General features: G+C 34.2%; 1 protein-coding gene across 1 annotated transcript in view; it reads right to left on the reverse strand.

The window, feature by feature from the left end:
* Window positions 1-5,785: 5,785 nt before the first annotated feature.
* LOC145243855 (hydroxymethylglutaryl-CoA lyase, mitochondrial-like) overlaps window positions 5,786-20,962 on the reverse strand; it is a 93,092-nt gene continuing 77,915 nt past the window's right edge. The window contains exons 9-10 of the mRNA XM_080106893.1: window positions 17,993-18,118; window positions 5,786-6,152 (exon numbers count right to left, since the gene is read on the reverse strand). Coding sequence (XP_079963019.1) covers window positions 6,048-6,152; window positions 17,993-18,118 — 231 coding nt within the window. The 3' untranslated portion in view covers window positions 5,786-6,047. The remainder of the gene's footprint in view (window positions 6,153-17,992; window positions 18,119-20,962) is intronic.

The following is a 20,962-nucleotide window of genomic DNA, read 5'->3' on the forward strand; positions in this document are numbered from 1 at the left end:
GAGGGCACAGCTCAATGAAGTTTCCAGTTTTAATGTCTTTGGTGTGGTTTCAAGTGTGGGCCACATCATGCACCCCTCACATCTAATGTCAGTTTGAAAGTCAACACTAAAGTGTACCTGGATGTGCTAAAGAGTATGGTGATCCCCTGATGCAATCAGGTGGCCACTGGTAGAGCCTAGGTGTGGCAGCAGGACTTGGTGCTGGCTCACAAGTCCAAAGAGACAAAGGCTTGGCTACGACTTTGTAGCTTTTTCCCACTGCCCCCCTCATCCCTCAACCTGAACCCTCTGGACTACTTCGTTTGGTCATATGCCAAGAACATCACCAACATGACCTCCCACAACACCAAAGCCAGCCTGATTGCCACCATCTGCCTAGCTCCCTGACCAGTATATGTGAAAAAGGCATGCTTCCAGTTCTGGATCAGTATCAAGGCGGTGATTGAGGCTGAAGGCGGCTACATTGAACAGATGTCAGTTCTACTACATAATCAAGTTACCTGAAATGATTTTTTTTTTAAGTTTTAAAATAATGCTGTAGTGCTGTTTTTTTAGGGCAACAAATTTATTGTTCTATCCTGTAAATAAAATATATTTGTTTTTACGGATGTCAAGCACAAATAAAGACCACCAAAATGAAATATGCTTATCCAAATACCCTTGCATATTACTTGAGAAAATATGATTTTCAAACTTAATAATGGCATTTTATCTATGTTTCCTGATGGCTGAAGAAAGAGGCACAAATGAACTTCCGAATTTGGTGGGAGATAATTTGGTGAGCGCGGTTAACAAGTAACATAACATTTAACCTCGCCATCTCCCAGTAAAATTAATTCTACACATTTGCAACAATTGTTTTTAAAAGAATGCTTCCTAAATTCTTCCTAAATGCTTCCTAACCCATCCAACATTTTGCCTTTTTCTTTTCAATGTTTTTTATTACATTTTCACCCCAAACAAGGCACAGTGCCGCTTTGGTGTAGGGGGCTACTATCTGGGACATAAGTTGCAGGGATATTATTTAGGGAGATGAGCAGCAACACTTGAACTTCTGCATGTCAGTACAGTTGGGGAAGCAAGAACCTGGAAGGGAATTCCAAAGTCTGGCAGTTCTCAGGAATAAACTATTAGAGTAGAAAGCTTATTTGCACCTAGAGATCTCTACTGTGTAGGGGTGGGATTTTGCAGCTTGTCAGGTTCGTCAAGGGTATTTACGTCAAGGGGGTACAAGGAGTTCATTGGAGCATCCACCATTAAAATGCTTGTAAAACAGGCAGAGGGATGCAACATTTCACTGATCGGACAGAGAGGCTGAAGCCACACTGACAGCTCGGGACCTATCAGGTTAGCGACTCTCTTTTTAACCTTGTCCAGGAGTGAGAGACTAGTAGCAGATGCACCAACCCAAATGTGACAACAGTACTCCATATATGGGCGAATGGTGGCCTCTGTAGAAGTACATGATACTTTCAGGCGTAACTTTCTAGCACGGAAGTGAAGGCCCACTTTCCTCACAGCAGCCACAGCAATGCCTTCGGTGTATCTGTTCTAATTCATGTTCTATGTGAATGAGGAGTTTGAACAAAGTGCTTTCATGGAATGTATCATTATTGAGAAGGTTTCTTGTAATTATTGAAGAAAACAAGCTTAGTCTTGGCAGTATTGAATGTTACCATCCATTTTTGTCCCCATTCCACTATAAGCTGGAGGTCTTCCTCTAGGGATTCCGCCATTGCCTTAGATATTCATTCGTTTTCCCCTTGTGCCTGCTATAAAGTGTGGCATCATCACCAAATATACCCATCTCCGAAACAATTTTATCAGAGAGGTCATTTATGAATATCAGGAATAATAAAGGTTCAAGGATCGACCCCTGCAGTACACCCGCATTTATATCATATTGTCTTTGCGTATGACCATATAGGACAACCTGGATTCTTCTCTTATTTAAGAAGGATTTAATTATGTTAAGTATTCGTCCAGTAATACCATATAATCATATTTTCATGAGAAGACCATCGTGCCATACCATGTCAAAAGTCTTAGATATATTTAAAGCTACTGCCCTACCTTCCCCTGCTTTATCTAGTGCGCGGTATATAAGTTCAGAGATTACAGTTAGGATAGCTGCAGTATGGACTCAAATATTTTGGCGAAAAGAGGAAGGAGATTAATGAGGTGATAATTTAATGGGTCAGTTCTTCTGACAGAATTTTTGTAAACTGGTACCACAGAAGCAGTTTTTCAGCAGTCAAGAAAGCAAGGCAAGATTTGTTAATGTGTCGAAAAGTTCAAAGAGAATTGAAGTAACGTCAGTGAAGTATTTTTTCAAATAGTACAACCAGGATGAGATCAGGTTCACATGCTTTCGAGGTGTTTTATGATATCATGCACTTGAGAAGGAGTGATTTTCAGATCATTTAATGTGGTTTCTGTCCGCAAAGAAAAATCAAGGAGGGAGTGGTTTGCTGGGTCCAGAGTAGAGTAGCAGGCAAACCAACTGGCAAGCATTTTAGCAAACAACCTCATGATTGTTGGATAATGGGGGAATTGTTGATTGCCCATCATTTACTACACTCTTGTAGATTTTCCAGACATGAATTCCTAATTTCTGCGCTTCAATGCATTTTCTGCTGGTTTTGGTATATTCTCTCTTAACTGTCACTATTTCTTTCTTACAATTAAACTTTTGTCTCTTTGTACAGGACTTATGTTGAGTAAATCTGAAGTATGCATGCTGCCTTTGAGCAATGGCAGCTGTGCAAACAAAAGTAAACCATCGGGGAGAGTGGGGTTTGCTATAGAACTTCTGTGTGTAAAAATATGCTTCAATTGCGATTTTGAACCATTCAGTGGTCTCATTTGCACATTGTTCTACAGAAAGTGAAAAGATATTTCCCCATGGGGCATCTCTGATGAGATCTCTGATGGCTTCCCAGTGATAGGAAATGAGATATAGAAAAGCTATGTGTTATCCTACCAGCTGCGTCTGTGTAAGTAGAAAAACCAATTACTATGGTGGACATTAAAGTCACGAAATATATGTACTTGCGCACTAGTATCAAGGGAGGGTGTTGTATCTATGCTGTCAGAGACTTGGTTGATTAGGGTAGAGTCCTGGGTTGAGAGAGAGCGGTAAAGAAAATGTTGCAGGTTTAGTCTAAAACACATTAATCACATTGATCGTCTGATTTAAGTTTTGATTCTCTAGTCAAGGGGAGGGTGTTTTGAATACAGACTCCAAGTCCATGCATATGTTTATCCGAGTCCTTACGGTAAATTGGGGGATAACCAGGCATATCAAAGTGGTTAGAGGGGATGGAGGAGTGTAGGTTAGTTTCAGGGAGTTTGCCAGGAGAGATGATTCAACATCTAAATTAGTTCCAAGCGGATATTCAAATATTTGTGAATGCAAGCCTCAAAAATAAAATCAAAACAGAATTACTTTTTACTTCTGTTTTGACACGACAATGTTTTGAAGTTCAACGTTCAAAGGAAATATATAGGTAGAAGCCGACAAACCAGAAAAAAACACAAAGAAAAAAATATAAAAAAAAGAACAAATTGATAGCAAACTAACATTCACATTTAAATATGGAAATCTATAACACTTATATATATATATATATATATATATATATATATATATATATATATATACACTTTTATATTATTTTATATATATTTTATATATGCTTATTAGTCGTCCGTTTGTCCGCACTTTTCTCAACTACGTCTATGTCTTGGAATTTTTGGAAATTTGCACAAACATTAAATATGATATGAGTAAAAAAAGTAACAGAACGGATTTTCCGGGAAATCTAGGGATGCCTTTCGGGTTAAAATGGCTAAAATTAACACTTTTGTGCTTATTAAAAAATTTGATGCCTTAGATTTTTATCAAACTTTATGAAAAGTTGTAACTAACTGATTTCTATATAATTTTGTTTGTCTATAATTTGCGATAACTCTTGGGTGGGCCCCAAGGGCTCATTTAGGGCTAATAAAAACACTCCATTTTTGGGACTATTTTACCATACTTGTCCAAAATTTTCTGTGTATGTCTATTTAGTAGTTTTGCATGGTGCTGAACTCAAATTTAAATATGTTAAGGTCTTGGGGACTTTTGAAGCTAAATGGGGGGTGGGGGAGACAAATGATGGACAATCATTTCTTTTTTTGCATGGTGCAGAATTCAAATTTACATATGTTGAGGCTTAAAACTGCACCATTTGTTCATTTTCATCAGGATTTGACGTACCCTGGGGACTTTTGGGGCTAAATGGGGGGGGGTGCTAAACTTAATTGCTTTTTTCATGCCTCGTTCATTGTGCACTCACGGGGGACCATGCCTGCTTCACTTGTATATTATATTATTTATATCACTGAATGATGAAAATAAAATGAATGTTGAAAGTAGTAGTAGTAGTAGTAGGAGGAGTAGGATTAGTAGTAGTAGTAGTAGTAGTAGTAGTAGTAGTAGTAGTAGTAGTAGTAGGAGGAGGAGGAGGAGGAGGAGGAGGAGGAGTTAAATAATTAAAAGAGAATGTAAGGAAAGAGTGAAAGGAGAAAAAGAAGAGGGAGGAGCAGATTAAATCATTATTATTATCAAAGATTTCTCGTTAAGAACATTGTGGCATTCTCTAAAATCTGAGTGACAACATGTTTCCCAAGATTTCCAGTACTCTCCACCTCTTTCGATAACCTTTGCAGATGAATTTGCGTTACCACAACAGCCGCTCACCATTGATTCCTCATTGGCAGCAACCATTGATCTTCACTGGAATTTAGATGGCAATAAGCCTGCTCATTATTATTATTATTATTAACAAGAAATATATAAGAGAGAGAGGGGGTAAGAGCTAGAGGGGGGGGATAAGAACAAGAGGGAGGGTAAGAGTGAGAGAACGGTTAAAAAAATTATTACTATCAAGAAATATATAAGAGAAAGGGTTTAAAAGACAGAAAAAGATAAAGAGGGGCTAGGAGAGAAATGGATAAGAGAGAGAAAGAGAACAAATAAAAAATGATTATTATTATTATCAACAGTTCAGCCCAGCTTTATTCGGGCCCTATGTACTGTTCATAACTTTATGTGCATGTGTGTGTGTATATATATATATATATATATATATATATATATATATATATATATATATGTCCAGGTAACCTACATCTAAAATTTCAAGTATTTAGACCCAAAATTGGCGGAGGAGTTTGGTAAAGTTTTCAAAGGTCAAATCGTTGAACTTTGACCCGCTTGACAGCCAAATTTCTGATCGAAAACCAATTAAGAAGATTTTCCTAAATCTCAATAGCTCTTATGTCAAATCTCAAGTCTGTAGACTGAAAATTGACAGAGTAATTTGGTAGGGAAATGTACAGACACAGACAATTTAACTTTTATAGGTATATATTTACTTTAACATGGATGACACCACAAAATAAGCTTCTTTTTTTTTTTTAAATACGGGTGACAACAACCATTTGTCCTTTACAACATTTATTTTCAAGTCAATGATTTCTCATAAAAATATGATTATCAACCAATGTGAAATTTAGTAAAGTGCATATTTAATAATATAACAAGTCACAGGTTGTCTAGCAGGTTTTACCTATAAAAACATTAGAAAATAAATAGTATAAATAATTCTTCTTCATGATTTAAAAATAAAATCTTTGAACTATTTTTTTTTCTCCAAATAAGAAAAGAAAAACTGATTTTGTGTTTTCTTTCTTATATTTAAAAAGTAAATTACCCAAATATTTCGTTTTGAAAATAAAATTAAAATTATTTTATTCAATATCTTTTATAATACAAATAAATTAAAAAGAAAAAATATGAAATAAGATATCACAAAACATTTTAAAAAAAAATATTGTTCAATATTTTTGCTTTGCAAAATAAGATTTTCAAGAAAAAAAAAAACGAAAGGAACTACAAAGGTAGAAGCTAAAAGTTTCTACAGCGTTGATAAAATCCGAGCAAGATCAACTGCCTAAATTTTTTTTGATTTGTTTGGTTTCCTTCCATTTTGTAATAATCATGCACATGACGACATTGCTTGATTGACTCTGGATCCAGTTGGGCGGCCAATGGCATTGCTTATAAACTGACCAGCCGCCACCAATTTCGGAAGATCAATACCCTGAAAGAAAAAATTTTTAAAAATGAAAAAGACAGTTTGAAATTTTTAGTGGAATTCATTCAGAAAACAATAAAAATAAAACATTTGCTTCAAGGGGACGGGGGTTATATAATACAGTATAATCTCATTAGACCACTGAAGTTAAGCAACACTGGGCCTGGTCAGTATCAGATGGGTGGCCATTTGGGAATACCAGGTGCTGTATGCAGAAGGATGTCAATACCTCCATACAAAGAGCTAACATCGTCATCTTCCATGACTGTCAGGTATACATGCAACTGGGGACCACTTGCGAATTTGATATTCCTATGAAACTTCCTCCTTTGGAGGAAACTGGTTCAACCCACTTTGGGTGAATGTCATTGGTATGGCAGGGAGGGTAGATAATGAGAATTAATAAAAACGTGTGTGATGGCGATGCCATACGTATGGGAGATGAAACTGTCTCTTTTTCAATGGTTGGCATCAACAGGACAAGACATTTAATCTCCCTCTCCTGCCCGACTTTTGACAAGTAGGTGCTGTGTCGATAAAATGTTAAGACTGTACACGTCAATTCACAATTGATGTCCCGTGTTTGCGAAACAAAAGAGGAAATAAAACATTTCAATTCAAATTTATAAAAGACAATATAATGCCGAGATGTAACAGATAAACACAAACCGAAGCAACTTAAAATGGCGAACAAATTTTGCAGTTTCACCTTTATTGATTCAATATATGTCCAGCAGGAATTGTCACCTCCTACACTGATGATTCCATAAGCATGAAACACTAGTGTCTGTCGGTATAAAGAATTATTATTATTTAATTATAATTATGCAAAATGTTTTTGACTCCTAATGGGGGTATGAGACAAATGGATTCGCCAATCATTTTTATAACCAACGGCTGTGCTAAACAACCAATGAAAACGCTTCAAAATTATTATAAAAATTGTTGAATTTTGGATTCAATCAGTTCGCCGTTTACTACGTCACGGACTGCATTTAATTCTTCGCCGCCATCTTGGTTACTGATCTGAACTACACCGCCATCTTGGTTACTGATCTGAACTACACCGCCATCTTGGTTACTGATCTGAACTACGCCACCATCTTGGTTACTGATCTGAACTACGCCGCCATCTTTGTTCAACACAATATCTCAGAACTTAACAGGTTAACTACACCATGGACCGCATTTAATTCTTGGCCACCATCTTGGTTACTGATTTCAACTACGCCACCATCTTTGTTCAACACAATGTCTCAAAACTTAACAAAGCCCCTTTAAGAATACTTAAGGATTGATCACTGTCTGCGGAATACTAAAATAGAAGTTCAAGTGACGTTATGCCTTGCTTGGGGAGAACATGAGTAAGAAAAAACAAAAAAGCAGCGTTTATGCAATATTCACGACTTCCACTAATGTGAACACTCTAGATTGTCAAGATTTGCACGAATTTGATATTTAATAATTCTTAATTCTCTTTGGAATTAATTTGGTGGTCTTGAGGTAGAGGCTTAGCAAATGGAGTAAAAAGGTGGCTTTGTAATTGGGTTCGAATCTCATGACCAGCAAGAATTGTCACCTCCTACACTGATGATTGCGTAAGCATGAAACACTAGTGTCTGTAGATACAAATGAAGAATTATATAATTTTATTCAATTTATGTAAACAAAATTACCATAGTCGAATAAATTGAATCAAATTATATCCGGCTCATTGAAATGAGCCCTACCAACAACCCTGTTTAAATTCAATTTTTGTTATTTGGCATTATAATAATTATTATTACACATTTATTAAATAAAAATAGAATTGTTCACATTGTCCCATTTATTTTCATATAATGTTTTTTTTTTATATGAAATACACATAAAAAAAGAAAGTTAACATAAACAGTCAAAAAAAAAAAATGAGTGTTTTACAGTTTCAAAAGTATGAAAAGTAACCATTTATTAAAGTATTCAAAAAAAGAAAAAAGAATGTTTAAATATCAAAATTACACATTTATTAAATACAATTAATACTAATAATAATACTAATAATAATAATAATAATAATAATAATTCGTTTAAAAATGTCTCCACAATTAAATATGTGATAAATTCCTTCACAGGGTTCTACATTGCGAGTGAAACAGTCGCATTTGCAAGTGATTTTTCAAAGTGGTGACTAGAAATAATGAAACGCTTATCTTTTGGCGATTAAAGACTGAGAATCTTCCAAAGCTTACTACTGAATGAAAAATATCTTTACAACTTTTTTTTTATATATATAAAATGAACAAAGTTAAATTTTTAAAAATAAAGGTTTAATAGATAATTTTCAGTAAAAGTTTAATTTTAATACATTTTTTTTTTAACAAAGGCTTTTAAAAAAATATCTGAAGAAATTAAAATGTTTATACCTTCAAGTATCAACATAAAATTTGTTGTATATTTAGAATTACACTTAAAAAAAAAAAAAATCTTTATGTACATACTCGTCACAAAACAAAGATGTAATATTCTAAAAATCATGTAGGTTTGGCTAGTAACTTTTTTTTTTTTTTTTTACAAGGTGATCACCACTTATCAAGGCCCGGAAGACACTCAGGGATAAGGGTTATTGCAAGTACATTACGTTAGTGTGGAGATTTGATGAAGTGTTTACTTAAGGGGGCGGTTCATTAGGAATTTGTTTACGTTGGACTTGAAGACATCCAAGTTGTAGTCAGGTGGGAAGCAGGTAGACGGAACAGAGTTCCACAGGCGTGCAGTTCTAAGAAAGAAGCTTTGTTCATGGAATCTACGTTTTGATTTAGGCACAGATAAAGAGTGGGGGAATTTTTTCACAATGGATTAAGCTAGACGGGTGTTTTTTGTAAAAGATTGGCGAGGGGGACCAGAGATTGGAGCTCAGACGAGCACCTGCCATGGAAATAACGATAAAACAAAGATAGGCTTGCAATGTCTCTTCTGTGGGAGAGAGGTTGCAGGGTAGAGAAAAGGGCATCCCCCACTAAGCCACAAAGTCTATTTTGTACTCTGTCAAGGCAGGATAGGCTGTTTTTAGCAGCTCCTGCCCAGATATGGCAACAGTATTCCATCCTTGGACGTACTTTTCTATTTGGCTAGTAAACGAAAATATTTAATTGTCAAAGGTTAACTAAAGATAAGTTTGTCCGTAGAGCCCGGCTTCAATTAAGATATCTATTGGAACATGTTTCATCGAGGACGCCAAATCATCCAGAAAATGGGAACTGATGCTCGAATAAAATGTCTCAAGAATGCTTCAAGAAATGCCGGAAGTAATGCAACAATGAAATGCTTCGAGAAATATGGAAAACCGATATTTTTAACCTGGAATAAATAAATATATACTAGCAGGCTGTCCAGCATTGCCAAGTCGTAAAATATGCTTAAATATGATATTTGATTAATGCAGATTTCATATTAATTAATATACTGTATTGACCAATATTTAGTAATGATTTGAAAAATTAAAAAAACAAAAACTGACTCATGCGTCATCACGGAGAATCGAAACCAAAACGTTTCGTTTACGATTTACTTTACATTACAAGTTGATTTTTTTTCTTTTTAGATAATTGTTATTTTATCAACCTGCGTGAAAAGAGCTATGTAAAAGATGCTTAAAACCGTTTAAATTATGCAAATACCGTCAGTAGTTCAAAAGTTATGAGAATTTTAAGTGCCAAAATTTAGGCTTTTCTGTGGACATTTTTCTTTAGAAATAGTGGGCTAAATTACGGACAAGAAATTTGCTAATTTCACCATCTATTTATTTTTCAAGCTATTCTCATGAAACTTGGCACTCTTATGTAAAATTGTGTGCTCTTTCTGATTATGCAGTCAAATCTGATGTATCTCTTTACCATAAGCCATGAATTATAAATTCAGATGTACAAATTTCAATTTTTTTTAACCGGCGCATGGTATCATACAGTGGATGTCTATTCATGAACTAAACTAAGTATTATAGTGGTATTTAAATATAGCTTTATTGAGAATAGGCATTTCCCTGCTTCCTCACCAAAGGAGAGCTTAATCTTGGGTGTAGCCATTGAATGCCTAAAGAGCATTCATGGCCGGTATTTACTACTCCCCTCAAAGAAAAAAAAATTGAGTAGATATGAATTAATCTCAGAAATAAATCAAAGAAAAATTTTCATATAGATTTTGGATTTCTGTAAAAGATGGAAATTCCCATAGTCGACCAGAATTTATGCATTTTGGGACCAGTCCAATTTTCAATTTTGTAAATCCTCTCTATCTGGCCCAAAATATACACCTATTTTCTGAGATGCAACCATAAATCGTACTCTATATGAATCCTTGATGTAACTTTCACAGTACCAGGATACCAGGAATCCTGATAAGCAACAACTATATATTCACCAGTTGATGGTAATTTTTATCATTTCTATTCTGTTGTTTTACTGAAAATTCAATTATGTAAACAAAGAAATAAAACGGTAATTTTTTACCTTGTTTCCACCATAACATTTAAAATTACTTCTATAGGTTTTAAGGTATGCTGTAAACGAATATCGCATTTAAATTTCTGAAAATAAATAAGGACATTAAGCAATGTCATTTCTTATGTTATCGCTGGTGGCCATCTTGATACGCGCAAGCGCGATCCCGAGAAATTATGCACAAACGCGCATACCAAGATGGCCACCAGCAATAACGTAACAAATAACATTGCTTAATATCCGGAAAGCTACTTATTTGCAGATATTTAAATGTGATATTCAAAAACCTTTAAAGGTAGTCATTTTAAAGAAAAATGTTAAGGTGAAAACAAGGTAAAAATTTACAAAATGCATCACAATGAAATTCTTTATCGAACCGCCTAATTATTATTATTATTATTATTATTATTTAGATATCCTCAGTTAAAAAAAAAAAAAACGGGTTTGTTTTACAGATTTGAAAAAATAGTCTTGACAATGAATTAAAAATAAATTCAAGTTTCACTATATCTTTTTTTATTTAATTGTTAGGTAAAAGTACAGTAGGTACCTCCAAAATGTTGTCATCAAACTAAACAAAAACCACGACGTCATCAGTTCATGTGTTTATTGTAATTTCTATGGAAGAGCATTAGCACTATAAAATTTATTTGCAAATAACGTTATTTTACTATCATCATTATTTTAGAATGGTAAAATAAGTGCATAAGTTCACAAAAAAGTTATTTCTTATATATTACGAAAAACAACGTGTTAAGGATTTGAAGATATAAGAAAAAAGCTTGCAAAGAATTCAAAATTTATACATTAAACAATAAATTTATCAGAAATTTCTGAATAAATAAAATATACAATAAAAAAATGAATAAAAATGTATAAAAAACAATATAAGGCTTACCTTTTGTAAAGCAAATAGATTTTTTTAATAGCGAACAGACAGACGATAAAATTAATTTTAACCTGTTCTGTTGATACATGTATCTACAAATGCTTGTCCTTACAGGCTTCCGTATATTTTCGAAAAAAAGTGCAAATTTTGATTTCAACCTCCGTCATTTTAAATAATCAAATCGAAACAAATTTTTTTTTGGTCGATTTTTCTTTTGCATTTTTTATTATCTCAAGAGTCATATGTTATATTATATGAATATATTTTTTAATATTGGAAACCTGTTATATAAAAAAAATCGGTTTAAACTTCATATCGCGTAATATTTGAATTTAATATCATTTAAAGCTTTTTAAAAATAATTATTTTTTAGAATTCGTTTTTTTTTGTTGTGATTCAAATAATTATGTTACCGACAAAAAAAAAAATCAAGAAAAATTGTTCATTTTATTTTTTTTTAACATAATATTAGTGATTTTATGCCCAATTTTATTTACAACTTTGAGGTAAATGAAAAAAATGATGGGATTTTATATATATATATATAAATATAACTATTTTTTATTTATTTGATCTTTCCAGCTTTAAAAAATGTTGAAATTTTTATCGACCTACATTTATTTTTTTCAGTTTTTGTAACATGAAATATGGGGAGGGGGGGGGATAAAACACCTAAAAAAAAAATCCTCTAATATATTTAACAAAACCTGCTTTCAATATGTAAGTTTATTTAATAATGAATAAATATCAGAAATTTTAGGTAAATATGACTATTATTTGATTTTTGCTAGATTTTTAAAACATAGGTGTGTCAACGGCTTAAAACACATTACTACATAGGAATGTTGTTTTAATGCATCGATAATGTAAACACGATTTTTGTCTCGCATTTTCATTATTTTTGTAAGCTGGAAAAAATTTTTTTTAAATATTAGCAGTTTATTTGAAGCTTCTTCTTTTAAATAGGAAAAAAAGTTAGGATGATAATAATAAATTAATTACAGTTACATCGTGTTACATACGGGAGGAGGTTAAAACTGTGGTGTGCGTTGGAGGTACCTAAAGTACAGAATAGTTAACAAAAAACACCCTTCCTTCCCCATGTTAAGAATGGGTTTCTAAATAATAACGTTATTATTTCAGCATGGTAGTATTACTGCACAAGTACCTTTTATTTGTTATGTATTTGCTTTTTTTTTGTTTGTTTGTTTTTTTTGACCACTAAAAAACACAATTCTACTTTAAGTACAAATAAGTAGTTAAACGCATGTACTTAATACATTGTTTTTTAATGCTTTCAGTGCATGTGTACTAAAAGCGTTAAAAACAAAATAGTATTGTTTGGAAATCAAATTTGAAAAACTTGAAAATAATTTTTTTTAAATTGACGAACTCAGAATAAAAAATGACTCGTCTAGTAAGACGAAAGCAGAAACACAGTTTTCTATTTTTAAGAGAATGCTTTAGTCAGCTCAGCGCATCATGACATGCTTAGCGACCATTTTTCCGTAAGCAGATTTGTATTTCTATAAAAGATAACATTTGAAATAAAATTCTGCACAATTAATAATTATCAAATATTTACATATTATACGTGAAAATAATTCTGAAACTATTATCTGTATGAAAATGGATGATATATGCCGATTTATCTCATCAATTTTGAAATATTCTTGATCAACTTTGCTCGGTCGTAACTTTTCTTCCTGTCGTCGTAAAAATCAAAATTAAACACCAGTAGAGATGGACTTCTTTGTTTATATAGCCTGTAAAGTTTCAGCCATATCCAATCAAATTTAACCCCGCACATATGTATCCAAACGTAACGTATAAAATGTAAACATCGAAAAAACTGTTTCCCTTTTTGTTGTCATTTTTTACCATTTTTTTTTTATTTTTAACTTTGAGCATAAAAACACTGAACGCATAAAAGAAAAATAAATTAACATCATTGGAATGCTCATTTTATTCTCTTTCCATCAATGTAATTCTTTTAAAAACTGACCAACAAATAAAAAAGATATGACTTGTTGAAGCACATTAGGTATGTAATATTGTTGATGTCCACGAAAATACAGCATATGCTTGTAATGCTACATTAATGCCTGAGCTATGAAGACATGTTTGCTGCAAGGCTAAAAATTAAAACATAAACCAATAGCTATTACGTTACGCATGCATATTCGTAATGCTGTTGTTTGACCTTCACCTGGCAAATTCCATTTTTCTTTTATTTTTACACCGATTATTCCCGGCTAAAATTCAAATATAAAGTTTTCCATGGGTTGAATACACTATATATTAAGTTTCATGGCTGTAGACCAAAAACTGACAGGAGTTTAGTAGACAAAATGTTTTAAACAAATACATATACGCATACATAAATATATATAGAAAGAGGTTTGTGTTTGCTATAACATTTTTATGTAAATATTACGCAAGTATAAATCATGTAGAATATCTGCAGGAATATAATTACACGTAATAATTAATTAAAGATGATCATCCTATAAGAAAACCAAAAAAATTAATAGGGAATTAATTAAAATGAATGTTTAAAAAAATATGCAAATTAGCTAGATATTTTGCAGATGAATGCAATTCCATGACCCATATATAACAAAGTTGCATTTTCTTTTTAAATAAATAGAAAAAAGGTTTGCCTTTTTTCTTCTTGGCCTTTGGTTATCAAAGTGTAGTATCTGTTCCGGCAGATACTACAATCAAAGACCATATGTGGGGGCAACCATACATATCAGACCATTACTCTTGAGCAATCAGTTTTGGTCAATGTAGGGAAAACCCTTCATACCAATTGTCACTATCCAGTTCCCTCTCATTCTCCACATTAAAAAACGGCCTTGTGCCTAATTTGCTCAGTGGGGAAGCAAATAAATAACTAAATAAATAGAAAAAAGGGTTTTTAATATGAATATCAATACAAAAAAAAATCTATAGAAGTATAGATATTGCGCAGTTTATATGAGTATCATATATTGATTTGTTTCAGTTTATGTATATCCATTACACCTCTGCACTGTATTGCTTTCTATAAACTTATATCTCTTTAATAGACACATTTAACAATACTTCAAGCAAAGCAACACATCAAAGGCCGTAAATGACAAAGCTCTCTCTAATTCTCTCTCCTCTGATCTCGAACGAGTGGTTCAGTGGGGGAAAGACGTGGTTGGTTACCTTTAATGCATCTAAAACCAAACTCCTATCTTTACATCATCAACGCTCTGATCCCCATCTGACATCAATTGAAATGGATGGCTCTCGTCTAGGAGAAGCCTCATGTTTTGACAAGCTTCTGGGTTTGACCTTCATTCCTGATCTGAAATGGAACACGTACATCGTCTGTTGCCAAGGTCGCTGGAAAGATGGTGGGATCGTTCTACCGCTCCAGAAGATATCTCACTACTGATGCAATTCTCTATCTATATAAAAGCCAAGTACATCCAAGGATGGAATACTGCTGCCATATCTGAGTAGGAGCTGCTAAAAACAGCCTATCCTGCCTTGACAGAGTACAAAATAGACTTTGTGGCTTAGTGGGGGATGCCCTTTTCTCTTCCTTGCAACCTCTCTCCCACAGAAGAGACATTGCAAGCCTATCTTTGTTTTATCGTTATTTCCATGGCAGGCGCTCGTCTGAGCTCCAATCTCTGGTCCCCCTCGCCAATCTTTTACAAAAAACACCCATCTAGCTTAATCCACTGTCAAAAACTTTCCCCACTCTTTATTTATGCCTAAATCAAAACGTAGATTCCATGAACAAAGCTTCTTTCTTAGAACTGCACGCCTGTGGAACTCTGTTCCGTCTGCCTGCTTCCCTCCTGACTACAACTTGGATGTCTTCAAGTCCAACGTAAACAAATTCCTGATGAACCGCCTCTTAAGTAGACATTTTAAATATCCACACTAACGTACTGTACTTACAATAACTGTTATCCCTGAGTGGCTTCCGGCCCTTGATAAGTGGTGACCACCTTGTGAAAAAAAAAAAACTAAATTCTCAATCCACTTTTGTGCTTATTTGGCAGGGAATTAGACCAGTCCACATGGTAACACAGAATTGAAACAGCCAGATTTCAGCAACCCAAGAACGCAACACAATAACTAGAGAAAAAAAATGACTTCAAGATAATGAGATTTCTAAATAAAGAACTTTTTTGATATCACCAGAAATGTATTGGCAAGAAAGATTTTTTTTCTCATCTCTCTGTATATAACTACATATATATTAATACAATTATGCAACCTTTTCTTATGTGCGTGTGTGTGTGTGGGGGGGGGGGTGCTTCTTATCTTTACATGACTTATAAATTATAAATTTTTTTATTACTAATTGATTATTTATCGAAATCAAAAATGCTACAGTATAATATACTAAAATTGTTTCAGAGAACGTTACACTCAAACTGTGTTCGTTACAGTTCAAACCTCTCTCAGACCCCCCACACTGTCTGGCATCGTCAAAAAGGAGAAAACAAATAAAAATAAATAAATCCGACTCAGCTTTTCTTTCTTTTTTAACAAAAGTCGTTTATTACCGTTCTTCGTTCTCCCCGATTCGACACCAGCTTAAAAGTCTCTCACTTCTGCTTCACTACATGCCGACCGCAGACAGCCATTTCTTATATGTCCATCTTTTACGGCTGCACTATTTCTTCTTATTTTACACGTCCCCAACCACATGGTGTCCTTTTTTTTCTTTTCGCGCTAGCTCACGCACACTTCCTAATTTGCATATGCGTTCAAACGCTGCTCCTGCTGCTCATAAAATCACTTGCCATCCATCTTTCAACTGCTGCTGATATTTTCATAGGCGCTCACAATATGCTCTGTTACAAAGTTACCTCAGGGTCCTATGAGTGTCCTGTCTGGATTAAATAGAAACCTCATCCAAATTATTTACATTTAGAGTGGCAATAATATTTTTTTATGGAAGCCGCTCTAGACAAGGCATTAAGCCACTTGATGTAAGGACCTAAAAAAATATTGCTTCAAGATCAAAAACTAGCTAACGATAAGTGTTAGATAGATTTTCGACCCAAAAAAACAGTAATTTTTCCATTTTTGTCATGGAATGTCGAGACTAAAGGACAAAAAAGGAAGCGAGAGTTACAAGTCAAAATAAAGCCGTTTACTTTCTACTCTTTTAATAACAATAATTAGACTTTTTAGGCTATTAAAAATTTATATAGAAATCTGTGGCCATAGATCTTTATTCATCCCTATTTCTATCAGTCCATTTTCCTCATTTTCTTGCACGTTTTCCTTGGCTTTTCCCTACCAACTGACCCTGCCACCTCAACTGTTCTACATCTATTAACCCAAGAACCCTCATCTACCTTACATGTCCATCATATCATATCAGTCCTCACTGAACAGCTTTCTGCGTGCACAGACACTTCTTGCCTTGACTTACAGTGGCAACACTCTGCTGGTTAGTAATGGCAAAAAGTTCCCTAAACTTACACCATCCACTCCAAACTCGTGCACTTACACAAGCTTGCTTATTTTTTCATGAATATCAACCATTTCAGTTTTTGGATACCAAACATACTTTAAAGAATTTGTTGTATATGATTCATCGCACACAAGTTGCTGGGGAATTATGGGTTCATACTTTTCCCAATGATACTGCCCAATAAATGACCGCATATCAATCCGATATGTATTTGAAATGATTTGCTGACACATAGCAGTAGCAGGCTCAATCAACTGTGATGTCTCTTTCTTTCCTTTCTTTTTCATCGTTAATAATCGTTAACAATCGTCAACAATCGTAATAGTGGAGTTGGTGTCATTCTTGCATCATCATAACCACCATAGAATTCTTGCATGGTTTCTATGTATTCACCTCCCTAAGAGGACAGAGTTAAACACAAGATCAGTTGTTTAATGTGGGAGGAAAAAAAATTGTCTCATCTAAAAGGATCTCTCCTTTCACTGACTGAGGAAATAAAAAGTGAAGGGCGGCATCAGAACAGATACTACACTTTGCTCTTTCTTGTCTTGTTATTTGTAGTCAAAGTTGTAAAATAACTAAATTTGAACTTTGATATTCTTTTTTGTTTTCTTTTTTAGCAGTTTTCTCTGCAGAAATCATGTTCTCTATTATTATCTAACTTGCTACTTGTCACCCAAGACTTCCTGTGAGTGATGTATTTTCCTGAACACGTCAACTTAAATTCTTAAGTTCTAGTAGAAAACTTCTCTTTACTTTTTCTAGTTAAAAAAGGAATTTTCCTTTCGTACATCCTTGACTAACACATCCTAATCTAACACATTCTAATCAAAACGTTTTTGCATACAAAACAATAGCACTTTCTCATACATGATGTCCGCAAAGTGTGTGTGCAATATATAAAAAAGTTTTAATGTTTGTTTTACTAAAAATATTTTAAATTTCCTTTTTTTAATACATTTCACATAATGTTTTTTACAAATATTTAAACAGTAATACTTACTGTTTTTATGGCGAGACCATGGAGCAGGTAGACAACATCTTCGGTGGAGACATTGCCACTGGCACCACGAGCATAGGGACAGCCTCCAAGACCAGATACAGAACTATCTACAACTGAGACACCCATCTGCAATAAAAGATGTACAGCTTTGTTTTCAATACGATAAACACTTGATAAGTGTAATAATCGGATACATCTAATATAACGTTTGCAGTTACAAATAACGGAAATAAATAAATAAGAAGCAAAAAATTTTTATTACACTTTACTCTCCCATCTCATCAAAAAGTCTCTCACTGCCACATGTCCATCTAGCCTGACCCATTTCTCCTTCCTTCGATCACATGCTGGCCCATTCTCATCCTTGACTGAACACATCCATTTTCTTCGATCGCACTTTTTTTTCTCTCGAGTACGTGGTGTCCTTTTTTTTCTTTTTCTTGTTGTACCAACTTGTGCGCACTTCCAAATTTGCATATGCATGTTTTTTAGGCTGCTGCTGCTGCTAATCTCTTTGCAAGCCAGCCATCCTTTGCTGCTGCCGATATTTTCTCATAACGTAAACTCAGTCTCTTTATCGTTTCTTTGTCAGCTTTTTTTGTATTTTTTTGTGAATCGTTCAAGCAGGTCGTTAAGAAGAAAATGTGATTCAATTTAATTCCTTTCAGAAAAAACTTTCTCCAGATTGGATTAGTTTTCAAATCACGAGCATCATAGAAAAAAAGTCAATATGTTGCCAGATAATGTACAGCTCATAAAATGTTATTATTAATTTATATTAGAATTAATAAATATTTTAAAATAAGGAATCATATATGGCATTATCATGTTTAGATCAAAAGTTAAGCAACGTGGAGCCTGGTCAGTACAAGATGGGGGACAATTTGGGAATGCTAGGCGCTGTATGCCATCAACCCATGACCTGGATATACATGCGGCTAGAGACTGCTGATGAATTTGATAGTCATTGTAAACTTCCACCTTTGGAAGAAGCCAGCATAGTCTGACCAGAGCTAATACTACACCACATCTTACCAGTATTCTAATCATTTAGGGTTAAAATTCAAGTTTTGATTTTAAGTAGACACAACATCAGGCCAAATTTGATGTCTATATTGTTTACCATATAGGCTTTTTACATAAGATAGACACTTTTCAAGACTGTTTTATGATTTTCTCAATTTTAAAGGCATAATACTTAATAGATTTTAAATGGAAATGATTCTTTATTTAGTAATATTCAACAAACGCAACATAAAACTACTTATTATATTATATATATATATATATATATATATATATATATATATATATTATATATATATGTACGTGTTCCATTTCAGATCAGGAGTAAAGGTCAAACCCAGAAGCTTGTCAAAACATGGAGCCTCTCCAAGACGAGAGCCATCCATTTCAATTGATGCCAGATGGGGATCAGAGCGTTGATGATGTAAAGATAAAAGCTTGGTTTTGGATGGATTAAAAGTGACAAACCACCTCTTTCCCCATTGTACCACGTGCTCAAGATCAGAGGAGAGAGAATTAGAGAGAATTTTGTCATCTACGGCCTTTGATGTGTTGCCATAGATGGTCGTGTCATCAGCATAGATGTCAACGAATGATTTAAGTATGTGTTTTGGGAGATCATTGATGTAGATCAGGAAGAGAGTTGGGCCCAGGATGGACTTCTGGGGGACTCCAGCATTAACACTGTGGGCCTCTGATTTCTGCCCATCAACCACTACTCTTATGAACCTATCAGAGAGAAATGATTTAATGATTGAGAAAACATTTCCAGTTATACCGTAGCTGGAAATCTTGTGAAGTAGGCCCTTACGCCATACCTTATTGAAGGCCTTCGATATGTCAAGAGCAATTGTCCTGGAAAGGAAGCCTTTGTCAAGAGATTCACTAATCCTATATGATATAACCGTTAGCACATCTGCTGTAGATCTTGCAGAGCGGAAACCATATTGCATGCCACTAAGAAGGTTGTTTCTGTTGAGGTGGTTGACTACTTCTTTGTTTAATATGGATTCCAACAACTTATTCATGACACACAGGAGACTTATTGGTCTGTACTGAGAGGGAGATGACTTATCACCTGAATTTTTAAATACAGGGCATACTGATGAGGTTTTCCAGGGTGTTGGAAAGCACTTCTTAAGGCAACGCTTAAACAGTTTGGTAAATATGATGGAAAGTTCTGGTTGGAGCTTTTTCAGCACTATAACTGGAATGCCATCAGGGCCAGTTGCTTTACTGGAATCAAGGTTCTTGATTAGGTTGGCGACCTCACGCACAGATATTTGTATGTTGCATAGCATGTTGTCTGTTATAGGAGGAAATATAGGGAGTTGATGGTCATTGTCGCATAGGGTAGAATTAGCTGCAAAGTTCTTGGCAAATAGTCTGGCCTTGTCTGATGCTGACGAGATGACCTCAGGTCCATTGATAATAGTTGAGATAGAACGCACACTTCTGTTCAAGATCCTGTTTGCTATTTGACAGAACTGGTGGGAACCAAGCCGCTGCTCAGCTACTTTGGATTTAACAGACTCTTGTATGTTTTATTACTCTTTTACAGCAGTTGCTGGCAGTCCTGAAAGCAGCTTTAGTCTCAATACATCTATTACGCTGGTAGCTATGGAAAAAGTGATATATATTATATCTATTATATATATATATATTATATGATATATATATATATGTTATACATTATATATATATATATATATATATATATTCAGATGATGTCAAAACATCGTTAAATTTACTACTCGTTCAGCAGCCGCCAATAGCGTAATGGTTAGGAGCTTTGACTGCCGTACAGACGGTCGGGTTTCAATCCTGGCTTGAGGTAGTTGCCTGTCTAGCCGCACTGATGAGCTGTGAAACAGCGAAACAGTACTGTATATGGATGACTATATATATTATATATATATATATATACTTATATTATATGTATAT

Source organism: Euprymna scolopes, chromosome 22 (genome assembly GCF_053919585.1).
Source record: "Euprymna scolopes isolate OS-2025 chromosome 22, ASM5391958v1, whole genome shotgun sequence".
In the NCBI taxonomy this organism is placed as follows: Eukaryota; Metazoa; Mollusca; class Cephalopoda; order Sepiida; family Sepiolidae; genus Euprymna; species Euprymna scolopes.